General features: G+C 39.7%; 1 protein-coding gene and 1 pseudogene across 1 annotated transcript; both read left to right on the top strand.

Annotated features, from left to right (window-relative positions):
• The first annotated feature begins 1,164 nt into the window (after window positions 1-1,164).
• On the top strand, window positions 1,165-18,043 carry LOC101405283 (E3 ubiquitin-protein ligase TRIM22). Its single transcript, XM_087433327.1, has 8 exons — window positions 1,165-1,289; window positions 6,029-6,520; window positions 7,107-7,202; window positions 7,848-8,078; window positions 14,347-14,369; window positions 15,604-15,704; window positions 16,013-16,039; window positions 16,297-18,043. Exons 2-8 carry the CDS (start codon window positions 6,098-6,100, stop codon window positions 16,890-16,892), a joined length of 1,497 nt encoding a protein of 498 aa, XP_087289453.1. The 5' UTR covers window positions 1,165-1,289; window positions 6,029-6,097; the 3' UTR covers window positions 16,893-18,043.
• Window positions 18,044-18,151: 108 nt separating this feature from the next.
• LOC101403708 (ankyrin repeat domain-containing protein 40 pseudogene) lies at window positions 18,152-19,794 on the top strand (annotated as a pseudogene).
• Window positions 19,795-21,754: the final 1,960 nt, after the last annotated feature.

Genomic DNA, 21,754 nt, shown 5'->3' with positions numbered 1-21,754 from the left:
AGTTTATTTATCATTAGAACAAATTTTATTCATAGCCGAGAAACTGAAACTGTCAATATGGCTCAGCATTTATGTCTATATAATTTTCGGTTACTACTTCACAGATATAAGTGATTCAGGAAGAGTTTATAAGCCAAGATTTTCTTACTTTTCTGTAGATTACAAACAATACCAAAATATCTGTGCTTTAATTGTAAAAACATCAACTTCTCAGTGCCCTACCTGTCTCACATCAGTTAATATGTGAAGAATGATGTGCTCTTCAGTCCCGTCCGTCAGGGATCCATGTTATGGAGCTTCCATCATCTTGTAACTGCAACATCAGGAACATGTAGTCAGAACAACAACACAATAGATAATGTGGCACGAAAGTATGTGTAGGAAATATAAAATGTTCTGCTTTTGGTTGATGGTATAGAGAGGACCAAATGTTTTCCAAAGGAAGCAGGGAAAAATCAGCAAATTTTGGAGGTGTGAGTGTTACTCAGTGAAAGATGATACTGGAACAGCACCATCTACTAACCTCCATATTCTCACCCTCCTCCTAGTTGCTGAGTAACATGGAAATGACACAGTTTTACCATGATTAGTCTTGGGAATCCTTCCTCTTCTGGCCTGCCTGGATAAGGAGCAGAAACTGGTAATTAACTGCTGGACTTCTAAGATTCAATAACGTTGTGAAAATATTTTCTAAATAGGCTCACATTGAAGATATTTCAAAAATTTTATTTTTACTATTCACAATGACAGCCACTAATACTCACTGTGCCAGCTCAAATTTACAGGCTTTGTAACTGATTGCTTTTTCCATCACACTCTGCAATACAAGAGGTGAGGTGCCGAGCCTTTTTGAATTATATTTTATCCCTAGTGACTTGCTTAAGATCTGACTATTGGATAAACTTAACTAATAATTATAGGATTGAATTGAAATTCTGAGTATTCGGGCAAGACATAGAATGTATCATTGTAATTCATATTCTTATCAAAGATTTTGCTGGAGTAAACTGGGAGAGGAATAAGAATATAGAGATTGGGTGACTCATCGGTGCAGGCCCTAGAACATGCTGAAACATGACTCTCTTCTGGTGTCCTCCCATTGTTTTTAAGTTTCTGTTCTGTTTCCTTTGTTTCATTTCTACTTCTAAGAACTTAACTTTCGTTTCTCACCCAGCTCCTGTGGGGAAACTCCTCTTCTAGAACAAGCATCTGTCTGGCTTCGTGAATGAATCTTGACCACACCTGCACCTGATCTCCACGGAGTCAAGACTCCTCCACTTCTCCTGAAGGTGTGTAAGGTACCTTGTGAGGGCAAAGGGCAGCAGTCTTTGAGAATAGAATGAATGTGTTTGGGTGAGTTTATTGGTTCTAAAGCTGCTCTGAATTAACAAAAAGAGCCAGCTTACAGGTTTTCTGCTAAAGTGGCAGAGAAAGAGAGCATTGAGTCTGGGGGAGGAGTGACCTTTAAAATAGGAAGGGTTAAAAAGGCAAAGAATGTCATTTGTTTCTTGGAGGGACCATTATTTCTCCAGACTGTTACCTTCACCTTCTTCCTATTCTGTAGTTTTGACTTTCTACCTTGACAAGATGAGCCAGAATACTCTTTTATTTCAGAGGCAGAGAACTCCTTCCTCCTTTCTCCAGAAAAGGCTGTGAGGATGGAGCCCTGTTTTCCCTCTTCATAAAAGCCCAAGCTCCTGGTGAGAGCCAGCAGACATAAGAGCCCTTATATGGACTCATGATAGAGGGAAGAGATCTTAGGAGCTCCGTCAGGGATAAGACCTTATTGAAGATTATCCTTTTCCTCTGTTCCTAGTAGCTTCTAGGAAGCTATCCACAAACATCCTGATGAATTACCAGCCCTTGGGTTGGCCTAATGAGAGAGGCTGCCTTATCAGATGCTACCTATCTCTGCAGCTCCTCTGTGGTCACTTATCTCTGGAGTTCCAGGCACAGGGAATTTGTTCTCTGCTGAGTGCAAGGGTTTACTCTTACTTCAGTAGTGCCTCATGACCTTCTGGTGAGAGGTCTTGCTTTAGAACTTGTTCCTCATCATCTTAGACACACCTTTCCATTGCTTATTACCTCAACTCCTTACTCAATTTTCCCTTGCACAAAGACAAGGAGTTGGTTATTTCTCCAAAGAACCCCATCTTAATCTCACCTGTGAATACTTTGTTCCTTGATTTCTGTGTTACATATGTTTTCAAGTGTGCCTTATTTCCTTGCACTTTTCAGAGGTCGTGAGTCTGTGCCTTACACTTGGACAAGGTTCACAGATGGTATATGTTAATTGTCTACTCAGTTCTAGTACAGGGCTCAATAAACAGGAGGAAATGAATTTTTTTTTTAATTTTTAATATTTCTGCTTAAATTCACAAGAACAAAAGCATACAGCTATAGTGAAAAAAATTGTGTTAACATCTACTGAACATAAAATAAATATGAAGTACCTACAAAATATTATATTCTGAGTCAGGAGAAAGAAAACAAGGGTTAAAAGTGTCATGTAGTGTGTTAAAAGATGAAACTCACTATGGTACAAATGTACAACAAAGAAATAACAATAATATACCAAAAGGGCTGTAATGGAGACAGAATCTATGTGCCCTGGAAAAGAGCTTTGAAATTTTAAATAGATTTCAGGTTAAGTCTTAGCATGGACAGGTGATTTTGAGCAGCATATTCAAGGAAATGATGAATTTAAGATGGATTTTTGTCCAGAGTGATTAAGGAGCATAAAAACAGCCGGTGTGGGTTCCACAAGAGTAGGAGGTGGGCAGAGAGGGATGAGGCCATAGCAGGGGATGTGTTATGTGCCCCTAACTAGACCACGAAAAAGATGGACTCAAGCTAAATGACGTGCGATTGAGCAGAGTAGTGACAAGATTGATGTATACTTTTAAAAATCATTCTAGCTGTTAGTGTGAACAGTGATGAAAAGAGACTTTGTGAGACCAATGGCAGTATCAGGGAGACCAGTGGGGAAACCATTCTTGGAATCTGGGTGAAAGACTCTGTAATTTGAAGTGAGAGATAGAGTATATTCTGATGAACTGACAGTGAGAAAAAGGGATGAGACCAGGGGTAGCTTTATGAAGATGGCCTCTGTTATCAAATGATTTCTTTGAAACTAGTTGACCTGGGAGCTAGAGTGTTTGGGGAGAGGGTAATTAATGTGGGGCAAGTTAAACCCTGATCTCTAAGAGGTGGTTGAAGAGGGAGCTCTGAGCGTAGAGGGATGGAGAGGAGTTGCACTGTTTCTGAGTTTCCTCAAGTCTCTGGATGCCAAGGACAAGTCCACTTTCCCATTGGCAATTCCTGATCCAGGGAACAGGGGAAGTTTCAAGAATGTTGGCTCAACCCCTCATAGGACTTATTCTCCTTATTGTGGAGATACTTTCCTTTTTCTTGTCTAAACTGTACAGATACAGAAAGCCTCTGTGCAGACCATCAGGATATAGTGAGATAAGGAAACTCAGGACCTAGTTGGTCCTTACCTTACTGTAAAAACTCCTACATTGCTCCATCTCCAGAGGGGAGCATATATCTTATCTCTGTATGTATCTGTCTGTTTGTCTGTCTGTCTTAGGTGGGGAGAATTTCAATGGTATATTGCTTCTTCAATGATAGAATAAGGAATGAATGAATAAAGGAAAAATAAGTACTGGTGTTATTTTCTAGGGATGCCATAAAAAATGTACCACAAATGGACGAGTTAAATAAAATTTATTTTCTCACGATTCTGGAGGCTAGAAATACAAGATCACAGGTGTTGGCAGGGTTGGTTCTTTCTGAAGGTTGTGTGGGAAGGATCTGTTCCACGTCTCTCTGCTAGCTTCTGATAGTTAGCTGGAAATCTTTGGCATTCCTTGATTTGTAGATGCATCACCCTGATTTCTGCCTTTGTCTTTACATGGATTTTCCATGTGTGCATGTCTGTCTGTGTCCAAATTTTCCATCTTTATAAGTACACAGTCAGGTTGAATTTAGGCCCACCCTAATGACTTCATTTTAACTTGATCATCTGAAAAGATATGATTTCCAAATAAAGTTACATTCACACATATATGGGGTTAGGACTTCAGCATCTTTTTGGAGAACACAATTCAACCTGTAGTAGCACTCAGTGTGTTTGAAACAGGATCCCTTTGATCCCAAGACTAACAGATGACTCATTAGAATTTGTTTCCCAGGTCTCTGTCAAATGTATGATCTTATGAGTATATGAACCTGTTCTTTCCCCCCTAAACACATACACCTTTATGTGCCTATCAACACCCTTGCCTTATGTCCAGGCCAAGATAAAAGTCCAACATCTACAAATACCAAAATCCCCAGAACCACCTAGCTGGCCTTGATCTCTGCATTTCTACACCCCCATAGCACTGGGTATCAATCTACTATTTGCAAACTTTACCTCTCTTTGTCTTCATTAAAATCTGTGCAGTAGTGGAAAGAACTCTGAAGGAGGATCCCAAGGATGATATGTTCACCTCAACTCTACCTGTTATAATGGAATTATCTCTGTAAATAGAATGATCTGTAAGTCACTTGATTCTATTTACACATCTGAAGAAAGGGAGTATTCTCATTTGTCAAGGATTTTTATATAAGGAATAAACAGGGCAAAGTGATTTCTAAGTTGTAACTGTTATAAAATTGTTAGTGAGAAAATTACCTCCCTGTTACGTTTTTTGCAGTTCCGTAGGTGTCTCTGGGGAATGAGTTTGAGGGCAGGGGAAGGCTTTGTGTGGGACAGGTATGTTAGAATGCAAACATTTCTCAGCCATTGGAGAACTGCTAATTGATGGAAAGAAAAAATGAGAAGCTGATGAGAAAGGTCTAATCATCTATGGAGAGATGAGAAGTTTCTAGCTTTACATGTTCATCCAACACTGTGTTCCTGTGTGTGAAGCACTGTTCCAGGTACTGAGGATACACAGTGAACAAAGCCATGCCTGATCCATGCATGGATTACTTCTTAGGAGGAAGAAGTAGGCATTTAAAGAAAGATGTTAGATATACTAAAGTAAAAATTAGAGACATGGCAAATGTACAGCAAGTGATAGTATCAGTAGTTTTGCTTTGGTAAGTTAGAGCAGGTCCTTCTGTCAAGATAATGTGTAAGAGGAGACTCAGCGAAATGTAATAGCCAGTCATGCTGACATCAGAGGGAGAATCCTTCCACGCAGAGAGACAAGCAAGTGCACGCACTCTGAGTCAGAAGTGGGTTTTGTGCTTTCAACGTTGAGGATGTGTTTTTGGCCTGGGAAAGAAAGGCAGGATAGATGCGCCTCAATAGCAGTATGCCGAGTGAAGGAACTCAGACTCAAAAGTCAATGGATTATGACTCTGTTTTATGAATTGATGTGAAAATGCAAATCTATATAAACACAAAGGAGATTAGTGGTTGCCTGAGGCTCACTCAGCAGGGAGTGATTGCCAATGGCATTCGGTTTGTTTTCAAGTGATGGAATTGCTCTAAAATGGGATTGTGATGATAGTTATACAGTTCCATAAATTGACTAGAAATTTTTGTACTATACTCTTCAAACAAATGCACTTGATGTAAATGTAACTCAATAAAACTGTTTTTAAAAAGTGAGTCACGCAAATATCAGGGGTAGGATCATTCCCTGCCGAGAGAAGAGCAAGTGCAAAGGCCCAGGGTTCAGTGTATCTAACATGGAGCATGAGTTTTGGGCTGAGGAAGAAAAGGGGGACAAATGATGTGTTATACAAGGTTCTTGGTAGGAAGGACCTCAATTTGTCCTTCTCTCCAGTAGAAGAGAAACTAGCAATCATTGCCCTAATGGGGTAAAATTTGTCATGCAACATAAACTAAAAGTAAAGTGTTTGAAATTATGACAAAAAGCCCTCTTCATTCTGTCACTGACCTATTTCTCTTGTCTCTCTCTTTTCCTTTCTTTGTTGAATATTAATGTTTGTCCCGTTCTAAATCTCTGTACAATCAATATCCTTTCTATTCCTGCCTGTCTTATCCTGCCCCCTTCAACATTCCCAGCCCTGCAGGAGACTGTGAGCAAGAAGAGCCTCAGGACTCAGGACAGGAAGAAGCGAGGGGAACATTGCAATGGATTTACAAGCACAGGTAAATCTACAGAAGGAAGTGACCTGCCCCATCTGCCTGGAGCTCCTGACAGAACCCCTGAGTCTAGGCTGTGGCCACAGCTTCTGCAAAGCCTGCATCACTGCAAAGAACAAGGAGTCAGTGATCCACCCAGGAGGGGAATGCAGCTGTCCTGTGTGCCAGAGCAGATACCAGCCTGGGACCCTCCAGCCTAATCGGCACCTGGCCACCATAGTGGAGAGAGTCAGGGAGATCAACACGAACCCACGCAAGCAGCAGAAGAAAGAATTCTGTGAACACCATGGAGAAAAACTTCATATGTTCTGTAAGGACGAGGAGCAGGCCATTTGCAGGCTTTGTGTGCTGTCTCGGGAGCACCAGGGTCACCAAATATTCTGCATGGAGGAGGTGGTCATGAAAATCCAGGTAGGCACCAGAGTGGAGGAAGATAGGGCAGAAATGGTATCTAAAGTGAAATTTTTGCTTTTTTATCCTACTTTATTACCCTTGTCATCATAGAACTGAGCCCTGCAATCTTTCCATACCCTTTGCTCAGCTCTGAGGCTTGAAGGACATTTCTGTGCATTTGTTCATTTGCTTCAGAATAAGCCAAGACTACAAACTCTTAGCAAAGAGAAGCTGGATGAGCGGAGAATTGCTTCCCAAGATAAGTTCTGACTTTCCTCTGAGCAGAAGGGTTTTTTGGGAACATGGTTGGTTGGATGTGGGAAAGTGTCAAAGAGAGAAAAGGACTTTCCTTGTTCCAGGATCAGTTCTTCTTCTAGGGAAAGAGACATGCAGGCTATTCTTCATGAAGGGATCATAACTTGCATCTCCCAGGGTTAAAGAATACATCCCCCCCACTCCCAGGTTTTTGTCTATATCCTAGATTCTACTTGCCAGTTTCCTTTCTGTAAACTTCCGTCTCTTCTGAGATAAGCCTGATTTCTTCCTCATTTACCCAGAGGCTGAGAAAGCTCATAGCTTGATTCTGATGGTTCCTTTCTCACAGGAGAAGCTCCAGGAAGCTCTGAAGAAGCTGAGGAAGGAGCAGCAGGAAGCTGCGGAGCTGGAAGCTGACATCAGAGAAGAGAGAGCTACTTGGAAGGCAGGAAAAGATTTTTCCCGAGGGAGTTCTGAGACAGGAAACTGGGCAGCACCTTCATCCCATCACAAGCAGGCTCCTTTCTCTTCATTACCTCAGAATTAAGGAGTCTGAAGGACATTTGATTAGTCCTCAATTCATTCCTTCCTTGTTGTATGTTGGTGGCTAGAGAGCAGACATATCATAAGGGAATCCATGTTGGAGGCAAAAGCATAGAGGGAAGCAACGAAAAAAACGACTTATGAATCCCTTATCCCCTTTCCATCATCAAGTTTGAGGCTCTGATACTTCCAGAAAACACATTGAGATAGGCCCCGGGTTCTGTGTTTAGGAAATAAGAGTGGAGGGGTTTAATACACAGTGTAGCATGATTATCCAGGACAGGCGTCTGCAATCCAAGCCTCCTCCAGGTACCACATTGTGTCTCAGGGTGGGCCTTGATAGAGTAAACTTGAATATATTGCTTTGGGAGGAGCTCAAGTGAGAATAGCAGGAAAAGTGCTTTCCCAGGAATTGCTCACTGATTTCATGTCCTATCCCTTTGAGAACTCCCAGAAGAAAATGGTTCTTATCTTGGCTCCCAGGCCCACACAAATTAGGCCCTCATCCAGACAGAATGACAGCCTCTTTCTCTGTTCATTCCTAAAGAACCATATGCAGACTGAGAGACAGAGGATTCTGAAAGGGTTTAATGAAATGAGATGCATCCTGGACAGTCTGGAACAGAAGGAGCTACAAAAGCTGGAGGAAGACGAGGTGAATGTGCTGGAGAACTTGGTAGCGGCAAAAGACCAGCTGGTCCAGCAGAGTCAGTACATGAGAGAGCTTATCTCAGATCTCGAGCGTCAGATGTGGGGATCATCAATAGATACACTGAGGGTAAGATTTAGAATGGAGCTCCTACATGTGAGATTCAGTGGAAAACACAGAGGCTTAACATTTCTTCTCTTCTGGGTCCCTGTGCTTTCTTCCTCCTGGTGACATTAAAATGTTCCTTTGGCCCCTCAGTGCCCCTTCTCTGTCATTCATTTCAAGGATCATGGGAATAATTCAATGTACAAATGGTAAGGGAAATTCCCATTGTTTTTGATTTATAAAAGGGTGTGTAAGAATTTGGGGAGAAGATTCTTTATAAGCTCCCATTAGCTAGCATTTGTAAGGCCTCTCCTCGCTAAGCTTAGTTACTAGCAAACTACGGGAATCTTTGTTTATGTTTGATTTTTGTTGTTGTTGTTGTTGAGGAGTGACAAATGTAAGACTAGACTCTGTCATATCTGAGTGAGGAATGTGCATGTATGATTATGTGTGTGTGCTTCTGTGTATGAGTGTGTGTGTGTGTGCATGTATGTTTGTGTGTTTTTGTTGGCTGGGGAAGGATGTGGGGGCAAACCTACAGAGACTTGATGGAGGAATTGTACCTAGTATGAATGTTAAACTTTTTTTCTGTGGTGTTGGCAGTGTGACTGTGATCTTGAGCTATGAAGTACGTCAGGAAATTCAGGAAATTTCAAATTTTCTCTGTTTCACTTCTTGCCATTCTCCTTTGTTAGCTGAACAAGAATTTCTTTACTTAACTTTTGTTCCAATACTGCGGTAATCAATTTTCATCTGCTGGATCTTTACCCCTGCCTTACAAAAAAACAATATTTCTTGAGGTATAATTTACATATCATAAAATCCACCCCTGTTAAGTGTACAATTTAAGGATTTTTAGTCAATTTATTGAATTGTTAAACTATAAACAAATTAAGTTCAACATTTGTTGGAAAGACTCTCCATTCCTCCACTGAATTATTTTGGCACCATTGTTAAATATCAGTTTGCTCTAAATATGGGGATTTATTTCTGGATTGTCAATCTGTGATATGGATCTATATTTTTGCACTAATGCTCTGATCTTTTGATTACTGTGGCTTCATAGAAAATTTTGAAGTTGGGTAGCATTAGTCTTCCAACTTTGTTCTTCTTTTCCAAAATTGTTTGAAAAAAATTTGAAACGATTATATTTCAAAGTAACTCTTCCAAGTTAGTTCTTCTCTATGGGGACAATTGTAACCGCCTCTGCCCCAGGGAACATTTGGAGAGTGCTACTGCCATCTAGTGGGTAGAGGCCAGAAATGCTGCTAATTCTCCTACAATGCTCAGGGTAGACCCATGACAAAGAATTACCTGGGCCGGAATGCCAGTAGTGCTAAAGTTGACAAACTCTGCCCTGGGTCCTTTGAATTGTCCATGAAAATTATGAGAAATCTTGTTAAATTTTATTAAAAAGCCTTCTGGGATTTTGATAGGCATTATATGGAATTTAAAGAACAATTTGAGGAGTATTGTCATTTTAACAAATAAATCTCTCCATTTATTTAGGTTTTCTTTAAACTTTATCAGCAGTATTTTGTAGTTTTCAGCACAAAAGTCATTTACTTATTTTCTTCAATTTTTGAGTTGACTCTTTTGGATTCTAAGTAAATGTCTTAATTTCTTATTGCATTTTTCACTACTAGTAATCGAAAATACAATAGATTTTTATATGGATCTTGTATCTCACAATATTGCTAAACTGTTTTGCTAGTTTTAGTAGCGTGTGTGTGTGTTCCTTGAGATTTTCTACATACTGGGTCATGTCATCTGTAAATAAATCCAGTTTTACTTATTTTCCAATCTGGACATTTTAATTTCTTTTGTTTCCTTCATTTTTTTCTTTTCTTTTTCAGTTGCTTCTTATCTGATCTAATAAATTCTTGTTTTCTTATTCTTTTCATCATTCTCTATTTTATGTTTATGTATATGATGTTTTTCCCATTCTAACCTAGATAACCAGAAGTAACACTCAGTTGTCTAGGGATGACAAGTGAAACCTGGGAATGACACTAACTCAGAAAAAGTATAAGCTCAGAAACAGCAAAAATCTGTGATCCTTTGAGTTCATCAGACCGGTTATTTCTGGAGCCAGATAGATTATTGCATATTTCATTTATGTGTTTTGGCACAATCTACTTCCATCTTTTTCTAATCAAGCCTGTTTGATTTTGTATTTAGTCCTTTGAAATAAACAGAATGCTGAGTAATATGTAAATAATTCTCTGTATTTGTTGGGTTACAAACGGAAGATGGAAGTGAGGCGATTCTTACACAGTCACTTCTTATATAGTGGGACTGTTGACTTTGTATGTGGCTGTTTTGTTTAGCCTTTAGTAATGACCTATAGGACTGAGGAATTTCAGTTCAAGTTGCTAAGAGAGGCTCATTCTTTTTGCAACAAAGTCCAGCTTTTCTATTCTCGGGTAAAGTTATTGGCGGCAAAGTCAGAGAGGATGAAAGCAAAGCATGATTTATGACTGGGACTAATGAAGAGCCAGAGACTGAGACAGCAGTCATAGGTCAGGTGTAAATTTCCCACCTGAGATAGGGCACAAGAATATCACTATTAATGTCTATTCATTGGAATGCAGATTAGGGAAAGGAGCTGATAACCTGTTTTGAATTAACTCAAGGATAATGTCCACATGCTAACAAATAAACTAAACTCTTAGATATAAATCTGTAGGACTAGAAGAGATCTCTAGTTTTTGTTACTAGGTCATACAATTGACCATAAAAAAAGCAAAATCACATATCATTTTAAGGAAGTAGTTGGGAAAGTCAATCACAATCGTGGGAAATGATGCTTGTGATTGTTCCGTTCCTGAGGCAATATACAGACTTGAATATGCAATCTGTATGTCCATACATATCGGAAATTCTCTACGATTTTCCTCTTGGTTGGGACCACGCACCACTGCTGATAAGAATAGATCTGGGGTAGCTGTGTGGGCCAATCAAGAAACTTTCTGAGTTTGGGCTATTCTTCTTCAAATTGTTATAATGTGTGAAAGGCTTGTGGTCTTTACCCTCCACAGCTTTGCCAACCAGCAGTTCAGATGACAGTTTCTCTGTATCTGGACTATATTTTGACAAGGTTTAGAATGGATCATTTTATCATATATACATTTCTTGCTAAACCGTGAGATCTACCTTAGACTGATAAGGATGAAAATGACAGAAATGCTGGGCTTAAAAGTAGATTTGAGTAGTAGATGACAGTTTAGATCTTCTACCCTAGAAAAGGGCTCACATCCATTTCTTTTAGCAGCTTTATTGAGACATAATTCACATATCATACAATTCATTCATTTAAAGAATAAAATTCAATGGTGTTTGGTATATTGCATTATTAAATTTAAAACAATTGAGATAAAACATATAACATAAAATTTGTCACTTTAACCATTTTAAAGTGTACAGTTCAGAAACATTAATTACATTTACAGTGTTGTGCAAGACTCACCACCACTTATTTCTAAAATTCTTTCGTCAACGCAAACAAGAACTCTGTAACAATTAAGCAATAATTCTCCATTTTCCCTGACCCCAGTTCTGAATAACCTCGAATCCACTTTCTGCCTATATGAATTTGCCTATTCTAAGGTACATCTATAAGTGAAATCACACAATACTGCTCCTTTTGTGTCTGGCCTATTTCATTTAACATAATGTTTTTAAGCTTCATCTATGCTGTAGCATGTATCAGAACTTCATTCCTTTTTATGGCTGAATAATATTTCATTTTGTGTATACACTACATTTTACTTATCTATTCATCTGTTGACGGACACGGGCTGTTTCTACCTTTAGGCTGTTGTGAATAATGCTGCAATGAACATTGGCATAAAATCATCTGTTTGAGTCCCTGCTTTCAATTCCTTTTGGTATGTACCTTGGTGTGGAATTTATGGATCATAATGGTAACTGTTTAGCTTTTTGAGGAGCCACCAAACCATTTTCTATAGTGGCCACATCATTTTACATTTATAGCGGCAATGTACAAGGGTGCCAGTTTCTGCATATCCTCAGAAACACATTACTTTTCATGAGTTTTTTTGCCATCCTAAAGAGTGTAAAGTGGTACTCATTGTTGTTTTGATTTACATTTCCCTACATTCCCAGCATTACCCAAGAATGCTGAGCATCTTTTCGTATGTTTATTGGACATTTATATATCTTTTTGGTGCAATATCTGTTCAAATCCTTTCCCCATTCTTTGAATTGGGTTGTTTGTTTTTTGTTGTTGAGTTGTAGGAGTTCTTTGTATAGTCTGTATATTAATACCTTATCAGATATATGATTTGCAAATATTTTCTCCCTTTCTGTGCATTGTCTCTTCACTCTCTTCAGAGAGTCCTTTGATGAACACACGTTTTTACATTTGATGAGGTCCAATTTATCTAGTTTTCTTTTATCGCCTGTCCTTTTTTGTTTTGTATCCAAGAAATTATTACCAAATCCAATATCATGAAGAATTTACCCTATGTTTCCTACTAACAATTTTATAGTTTTAGATCTTTAATTGATTTTAAGTTATAAATTATATATGATGTAAGTCATACATTTTTAAGGTCACTGTAAACTTTGTAATATATTTAACCATTTAAAAAAAATAGTTTGGTAAATAGAGTGAGGAAGTAAGGGATGGACTGCATGGGACTTTGTCTGTCCAAGCCCAATTCAAATATCTGGTTTTTTTGTTAACAACGTCTTGGATTACCCTTTGGAAAACCATCTCAACCCTCGGTCCATGTAATTGGTTAAGGTTGATAAAATCAATAGTATCAGGAATGTATATGTCTCTCAATTCTAGGTAAATCAGCATATCTGATTCCTATATGTTTACCAATGATGCAGTAATTATTTTAATGATTTAATCATTGACCCAATTCAGGTCAATGATTTGTATACCTTAGAATTTTACTGTCATGACTAGAAAGAGAAATTCTTTTTTCTGCGAGGTAATATATCAGGGTTATCATTTAAACCAAGACATTCAAATTGATGCCATATAGAGTCTGAAAAGAAATTCAACATAGCAGGTAGAAAATAAAGTTCTGAGAGGAAAGAACAGACTCTGATGACAATATTTTCACTTAAAAGCATAGCTGTGACTGAAGTCATACCTGCCCCCTGTATTTCTTCTTTTTCCTTTTAAATTTAAGTCAGTTTTAGTTGGGTTTTTGTCATATACAATAACAGCAAAATAGCCTATTACAGAAAATAAAACTTTTTCTGAGCATGTAGAGTCAAGTGGTAGGCAAGTCTTTGGTGTAAAAGGGGTTAGGCTGGAGATGGGAAAACCAAATATATTGACAGATTTCTGTTCAAAAAAATAAAGCATATAATGGTTAAGATTGGGAAGAGAAGATGGCTAAAAGAAGTTGGGGATATGGATTAGACTGCTTGATTCAATGTTGGAATTCAGAGTGAGATACTATAGTTACTAAGACAGTGACCCAGGGGATATTAGTAACCTTCTAGACAACTGGCCTGTAAATAGTTGGGAAATAATATGTTACATTTTAGACCTTCTTAGGTGCTGGTTCCTGTGGCTTCTTTCATACTTAAAAATTGATGAGCTCACCCATAGGTAGTGTGCAGGACATATGTAGAGTGAGTAAAGGGAGGCCAGAGAAACATCTACTTAGAAGTGCTTGTTTGCTTGTACCTGCAGCAAAAGAACGTATACTTCCTGAGCACTATTATGAATTATTCGTCTTTGATTCCCCAGAGCCCGGAATGATGTCTGGCAAATAGTAGATTTCACCTGTATTTGTCTCTAGAATAAATAAAAGCATAATGAATTAGTGAAGTCTTCTCATAAATGTAGTTGAAACAGTAGTAGGCCACTTCTCTTCCTTTTAAATATATCCCATCTCCACATAATTGAAGAATCTTCCTAACATCCTCACTTGAGTCCTCAAGGATGGGTGGTCTGTGTCTTATCTCTACATTTTTTCCCCCATATTCTGACCATCGATTTATTCAAATCAAGTCAAAGGGTGCTAGTGGTGTGAGGGGGAAGTTGCTTAAAACTTTGTAAGGTAGGAGAACTTCTCACTCCTTCAAGGGTTTCCAGGAAAAATATGGGATGTGTACTTAAATTTGAATTTCAGATAAATGACACATCATTTTTTAGTAGAAGGATATCTTGTGTATTGTAGAGGTCATGCTTATACTAAAACGTATTTCTTATTTATCCAAAATTAAAATTTCAGTAGCCATTTGTATTTCGTAAATCTTGCAATTCTATCCTTGACACATGTTTTCTCTCTTCTCCTAGGATGTGATTAACCTCATAAGAAGGTATGTGTGTGAGACCAGGTATGGTCTATTTTTGTGTGAAGACAGAATTGTAGCCATGAGTATTATTGTGAGATCAATCAAAATTTAAAAAAAATCACAGAGCTGGGAAATTTGGGTATGATATTGTTCCAAATTGATGATCACAGATGAAAGTTGTCAATGGTAGGGAATTTGGGTGGTGGGAGGTCACAGAATTAAGGCCAACAGAGGCATTAGAAATGAGGGGTTGCCGTATCAGAACTCCATGACTTCACTCATTTTAGCCAAACCTCAGTCTGCCTCAGCTCTTGTTTCCATATTTTTTAGATGTGTATCTTATCTCAGGGAGGAACCTGTCCACTTTATCTTCCAGGCCCCCAAATTTGCCACAAGAACAGCTCCTTTATATTTACTTTTCTTCCTGAAAACGGAAAAAACAGGGTCTTTGAAGGTGGTTTTCTTTGGATTTCCAAAAAAAATAGGCTCAAGTCTGTGGGAATAGTGGCTTTGGTCCTGGTGCCAATAATTAATCCATTCTTGTTTATACACTTCAACATCTAGTAGGAAAAATGGTTTTCCTGTGTCTAAAGCTGACTACCCACCTGCCAGTACCAAGGTCTTCCCAAACACATGAAATTCAGACCACTATTAATGTGGTCATCATAACTTCTTCTTTTCTAAATGTTTGTAATAGTTCCCCAAAGAATGTGCCCTCAAATGTTAATTTCTGGGCATCTGTCCTGGGATAACAGGTTTTGGAGACTCTTCAGACTTTCAACACAGGAGCCCGACACTGGATAACCTAAACCACTCAGTAGCCATGTTCTGGAGACTCTCTACTGACCATCTGCCTGCGACCTCACATCTCTGGCCTCCCCTTGTGAAACCCCTGACAAAGCAGTGACTTATCCATGTATCAAATACTTCTTTTAGAGGCATCAAATACCTTTTAAAGACACCATTATTTCATCTATTTTTATATCATTTTTATATTTTTAGCAGGTAGAGTGTCTGGGGTTAACTTTTCCATTTTAGAAGAAGTAACATGGAGTTTCTTTGGGGTGAAGACCTTCCCAAGATCACACAGAGAGTAAATGGCATGGTAGACATGAACATATTTCTTCTAGTTGCAGTGTCAGGGCTCTCCCTTTTCTCCTCTTCAAGCACCTCAGTGAAGAAGATTCAAGTGTATCTCCATGAACTTGGAGAGACACAAGGTCAGTAGTGTGGGATGATCAATTTTTGTCTTCTCTAGGAGTGAGACCTGGACCTTGAAAAAGCCAAAAATGGTTTCCAAGAAACAGAAAAGTGCATTCCGAGTTCCAGATCTGAGCGGGATGCTGCAAGTATTTAAAGGTGAGGAGAGCCAGGGGAAGGGTGTGAGTGTGGGATTCTTGTAGTATCAGGGCAAAATGGGGGAGTGGACATTGTTTCTAGGTGAGAGTAAAAGAGAAGAGGTAGGCCTGACAAAGAGAGAGAGATCCTGTGTGAAGATGATCAGATCTAAGGGGGAATAGCCAGGTGTCTGCTTTGTCCTCTCATTCACCAGTTCATAGCCTCACAGGGCTCCCCTCCCCCCTCCAGTCCTCAGTCTGGAGAGAAGATAGGTATCCGTGTTTACTCCTTTGCTTCTAACAACATCATTGCAACTTTTGTCATTTCAGAGCTGACAGAGGTCCAATGCTACTGGGGTAAGAAGAAGTTATAGGGTCTTCAAATCTCCATGTTCTAATCCCTCTTCAGAAGCTGTAGTTACTATTAGGTCCCATGACGTTAGGTTCATGTGTTCTTCCCCAAACATGCATACATACAACAGTTCTTAAGTGTCCTACTCATCTCTGACCCATCACCACATGTTCCTCCCAGTCAACTCTGAATATTCCTCCCCACAATGTCACAAGACCCAACTATCCTGTATCCCTTACTGACCCTGTAATTTTTCCTACAGTGGATGTGATGCTGAATCCAGTCAACGCTATTTCAAATATTGTCATATCTGCGGATCAGAGACAAGTGAAAATTTTGCACCCTTTTACGTTTAGGAATGTATATCCATGTGATTTTTCTGCTTTTGATGTATTGGGCTGCCAATGTTTCTCCTCAGGCAAATATTATTGGGAAGTAGATGTGTCTGGGAAGATTGCTTGGATCCTGGGGGTATGCAGTAACAAAAGGTGCTTTAATAGAACAAAGAGTTCTGGATTTACTTTTGACCCAAATTTAAATCATTCAAATGTATACTCCAGATACAGACCTCAATATGGCTACTGGGTTATAGGGTTACAGAATGAGTCTGAGTACAAGGCCTTTGAGGACTCTTCCACCTCTGATCCCAAGGTCTTGACTCTCTCCATGGCTGTTCCTCCCCGTCGTGTTGGGGTTTTCCTAGACTATGAAGGAGGCACTGTCTCATTTTTCAACGTCACCAACCATGGGTCACTCATCTACAAGTTCTCTAAATGTCACTTTTCTCAGACTGCTTATCCATATATCAATCCTTGGAACTGTCCAGCTCCCATGACTCTGTGCCCACCAAGCTCTTGAACCTACTTTTTCTCTCACCCACTTCTTTTGGTGCCCCTTCTCCTGGTTTTCATCTCTATACCTGAGCTCATCTGCACCATTCACATCATCTTTTCCTTGCTGTAACCCTTGTTTGCTTTAGAATTTTTAATCATCTTTGGGATGTGCAGTGCATCTGGTTCAAGTCAGGAGAGATGCTTATTTACCATTTACCCTTTTTTGTATTCTCAAAGAAAGACATTGTCGCCCTCCTAAAGACAGAGCAGTATTGACATAACATGTTTGCCCTCCCATTTCTCCACATTTTCCTTTATCATTGATCTGAAGAGATATTGCAAAGCCTGTCTGCCAATATCCACATTATCTAGGTCAGCCCATAATCACCCCCCACCCACTAGAAACAGCTAAGGAGTTTTTGAGTGTATGTTTGTTTGCTGCCCAGGACACACCAGGGTCATCAGAAAGTCAAAGAAGGAAAACATAAGCCGTGTATGTACTCAGAGTGAAGATTTTGTGTACAGAGTGTTTGAGTTCCTATCCTCTCTCTTCTTTTACAAGATGTGTAATGATGACTAAATTCTTGTTTCTTTTTCCTAAAATACAATTTGAGATTTAAAACTGTACTTAATTCTTAGATCCTTTCGCAAAACTGTGTCACTCAATGTAAAGCAGCTGTTTAATTGTTCTGTACATTATAACGAAACTTGTCAGCCCTATCCATGTAATCTGGGATGGAGCATAGGGATCTATCCCTAAATAGGAATCCTTGAGAGTGTGTTGCTTTAGCAGTGGCACCTCATATTTATCACAGAGTAAAAGCGGGATATGTATAAATAAAATCTTTCCAAAAGTAGATTTTTGGTTCTCAGAGTTTCTGAAGTCATATCTAGTCTCTTCATTTATAAACTGTGTAGCCTTGAATAAGTTATTTACCATCTCTTGAATAAGTTACTAACCATCTCTTAAAATAAATATTAATGCTATAGATTGTAACTAATTCTTAGAATCATTTTGAGAAACTAAATTTTATTGACTGTAATACACTTTTCTAAGAGCCTTATATGTAGGAATAAATGGTTGTTATTTTTACTGAGATAATGTGAGCTTTTCCAATAATTCAAGGAACAGTTTTGTTTTGGTGATTTTGTTCAATAAAATGATAATTGGTTCTACTGACGTCTCAATTTTCAGCTTCCAAAAACCCTCTGGGGACAGCACTGAGTTTTCATGATGTGTCCTATAGAGAAGGTCATGTCTAGGCTCAGTTATCCTTATGAGAGATGGTCTTTTGGTGTTCAGTCCTTTTCCTTATGGTAGAACACATCGTATAGCACTGATTTTATTACCTTATGCACTTTTTCTCTCTTAAAAAAAATAATTTTCAAACTTAGGATGAAGAATAGAATTATCTAGGATAGCAAAGACACAAACTGTTCTTAGAGAAGTATGCATTATAAATTAGGGCAGGCTATGTGACTCTACAAAATTTGAGTCAAGATTTGCAGGACTGAAGGAGGTTTGGATCTGCAGGCCGGGAGTAGCAGGAGAGAGGTGGGTGGCCTCGACTTTGGGGGACCTTCAAGAGGTGCAGACAGTAGTGGAGAGCGGGGTGAATGTGTACTCCCAAAATGAAGTTAACAGCTGGACCTATATTCACTAAGCATGTAAATACCATCATGGCCAAGTGGTCTTTTACTTGATAAAATCAGGAGTTGACAAAGAGATTCTTACCACAAAAGGAGAAATGCCAGTCCAATTAACATCTAGGAGAGAATTCAGGAAGACTATTGGAGTGGAAGATAATGATGATTATGACAAAATCCTCCTCTAACTGAGTGAGTCAGAACAGCCCTTTGTTCCCAACTATTTGGCCAAACCAGCCTTCCCTTTTATCAATACCTCCAAAGCAGTGGATTCACCCCAGCTGTAGAATGGGGGCCTCTGTACACCTCCTGAATTACCCCCTGTGGATGGCTCACCACCATTGCTCCCCACTGGGGAACCTCCCTGCTAGGAGGCTTTCCATGAGACCACACCTCTTTGGCACTGGTTCAGAAGTGGGATGTGTCTGCCCCTTCTGCCATATTCAGAAAACCAGAAATCACAAAACCAGGTCCTGTTTTTCAGCCATCAGTGAGTCACAGTCACTCACTGTTCTCTTCTATTCTGTCCAAGCCACCAGTGTCTCTGGAGTGTCAAAATGGAGTGTGTATAGGACCAGTGCCAGAATCCCATCCATTTTTATTCATGGGAGCATTACCATTTAACATGAAGGAACTGGTACTTGAGGATTTAGAACCCATCTCTTTAAGAAAATGATTTCATTAAAATTGATCTGGACTGGCAGTAGCTCACCTACCAAGAATTGCTCAGAGTTGAGTTGCTGTGAGGTGAGTGTTAATCTAGATCAAGTGGAGAAGATCAGAAAGTTATCCAGTACTCTGGTAAGAAAGCACAGGGGGCTGGCCCCGTGGCTTAGTGGTTAAGTGTGTGCACTCCGCTACTGGCGGCCTCGGTTGGGATCCGGGCACGCACCGACACACCACTTGTCCAGCCATGGTGAGACGGCATCGCACATACAGCAACTAGAAGGATGTGCAACTATGACATGCAACTATCTACTGGGGCTTTGGGGAGAAAAAGGGAAAAAAAGGAGTATTGGCAATAGACGTTAGCTCAAGGCTGGTCTTCCTCAGCAAAAAGAGGAGGATTGGCATAGATGTTAGCTCAGGGTGGATCTTCTTCACAAAAAAAAGAAGGGAGTCGAAAAAGAAAGGACAAAATTGTTGCTCAATTTCAAGATTTCCAAGAGTAGGAACCAGATGTCATGACAAGTGAAAATAATTTTCTGTTCTGAAATGCTGCATCCACACTGACTGAAAGGTCTTGCCACAGCAAGAGAGCTTCAAAACTGACTTATTGATGCAGTAGGGACTTTTATCACTGAGTATTGTGACAGTGTGTGTCACCTCTGCGCCAAGGACAAACCACTGATCTAAATGACTTGAATGCCTGGGAGGGTCCCTGGTCCCACCAGAGAGCATACACTAACATTGTTCTTGCAAGATTGGAAGACCCTGGTCCCCAAGGAGCAGTGCCACACTTCCAAGTCTCTTGGTGCACAATAAACTTGTTGCTTGAAGCTGTGAACAGCTGGGAGTGTTCTGGAGAGGCAGAAGCCAGTGGTTCTATATCCAGTGTGTTTTACCTACAAAATGTAAGAGAGTTGTCTGAGCAGAAGCTGAGAGAGTGGAGCCTGTTTCCAGTCTCTCCTGTTGACAGTGCATCTGAAGGGCTGGGATGTACTTTTCTTGGTGTTACATGTGATACTGGCTCAGCACAAGGTTGACATGAGGGAAGCCATATTGTTGAAAAGAAAAACTCTATTTTGAATGACCTCTGACTAACTAACTCAGCTGGATATGCACCCTTCAGGAGATCTAACTGCTCTGTAGATTTTACGACCCCTGTTTGTGCATGTACTTCCCAGCTGCAATGAGATGATAACTTTGTTCTCTTGAGTTCCTTAGGAATGTGATGACCCCCAAACAGAGAATCTATGCTGATAGCCATCATCAATGAAAACTGAAAGATCTGATGTGGCACTCTGAGTCTGTAACACTAGATGGTCAACATTCCTAATCCCCTCCCCTATAACCCAATAGCCTATATAAATGCTGTAAAATTTTGTGCCCCCTTATGATGGTTCTTTGAGACATTAGTCATCCATCTTCCCCCTTTCTAGCAAGCTGTAATAAACTACCCTTTCTTTTCCACCATCTTGCCTCTTGACGATTGGCTTTTGTCTTGCGGCAAGCAGATCGTGCACTTTGTGTGGTAACAGGTGCTCCTAACTCTCCTGAAATGTGAGCTGACTAGAAAAAAAACTGGAGAAATCTCAATTACTGAACAATGGAATTTTAGTATGACTTGTTGCTGTCAGGTTTCACAGAACATATTTATAAATGTTACTCAGGTTAAAGTGTTTAAGAATACAGTTACCTAATTGTAAATATGCTGTAAACCAAAAGAGCTTCCCCTCACCCAGTTTTTCCTTGTAAACACCATGACTTCTCTGTCTCCAGTCCACCATTGTCTAGACAGTCATCTCTTCCTTAAGTCCCTATCGTGATAACTAGATGACTCTGAGGCTTTTATTTATTTATTTATTTATTTATTTTAAACTCTGAAGCGATTCCTGTCGTTTATGTGTTTAATTGCACTGTATGAGAAGAGCACAAAAATTCCGGTCTGTGTTCTCCACTTTCATTTTCTGCTACAAATGAAGAGCAAATTTTAAGACAGAATCTGTTGGTATTTTAAAGGTTACTATGGGAAACTTTGCTAAAGTAGTTAGTATTGTTACTGAGTAAGAGTTCTGTGCATGTTGGGCCAAAACTGTTGGACACTGGTCTTTGAGGGAAGGAAGTTTATTATCCAATTGATTGGTAAAGAGACAGAAGGAAGGGGGGCCAGCCCCAGGTCTTAGTGGTTAAGTGTGCACGCTCTGCTGCTGGCCGCCCGGGTTCGGATCCCCGGCGCGCACCGACGCACCGCTTGTCCAGCCATGCTGAGGTGGCATCCCACGTACAGCAACTAGAAGGATGTGCAACCATGACATACAACTATCTACTGGGGCTTTGGGGAGAAAAAGGGGGGAAAAAAAGGAGGAGGTTTGGCAATAGATGTTAGCTTAAGGCCGGTCTTCCTCAGCAAAAAGTGGAGGATTGGCATGGATATTAGCTCAGGGCTGATCTTCCTCTCAAAAAAAAAAACAAAAAAAAGAGAGAGAGACAGAAGGAAGGCTCTCAACTCTGTCTTCAGGATCCAGGGTATAGAGTAAGATTTAAAGAATCAGAGAGGATCAATGTTTAAAGACTGGT

The sequence above is a fragment of the Ceratotherium simum genome, chromosome 7, assembly GCF_057802395.1.
Source record: "Ceratotherium simum simum isolate JZ-2026a chromosome 7, ASM5780239v1, whole genome shotgun sequence".
Lineage (NCBI taxonomy): Eukaryota > Metazoa > Chordata > Mammalia > Perissodactyla > Rhinocerotidae > Ceratotherium > Ceratotherium simum.
This window is presented reverse-complemented; position numbering and strand designations above follow the sequence as displayed.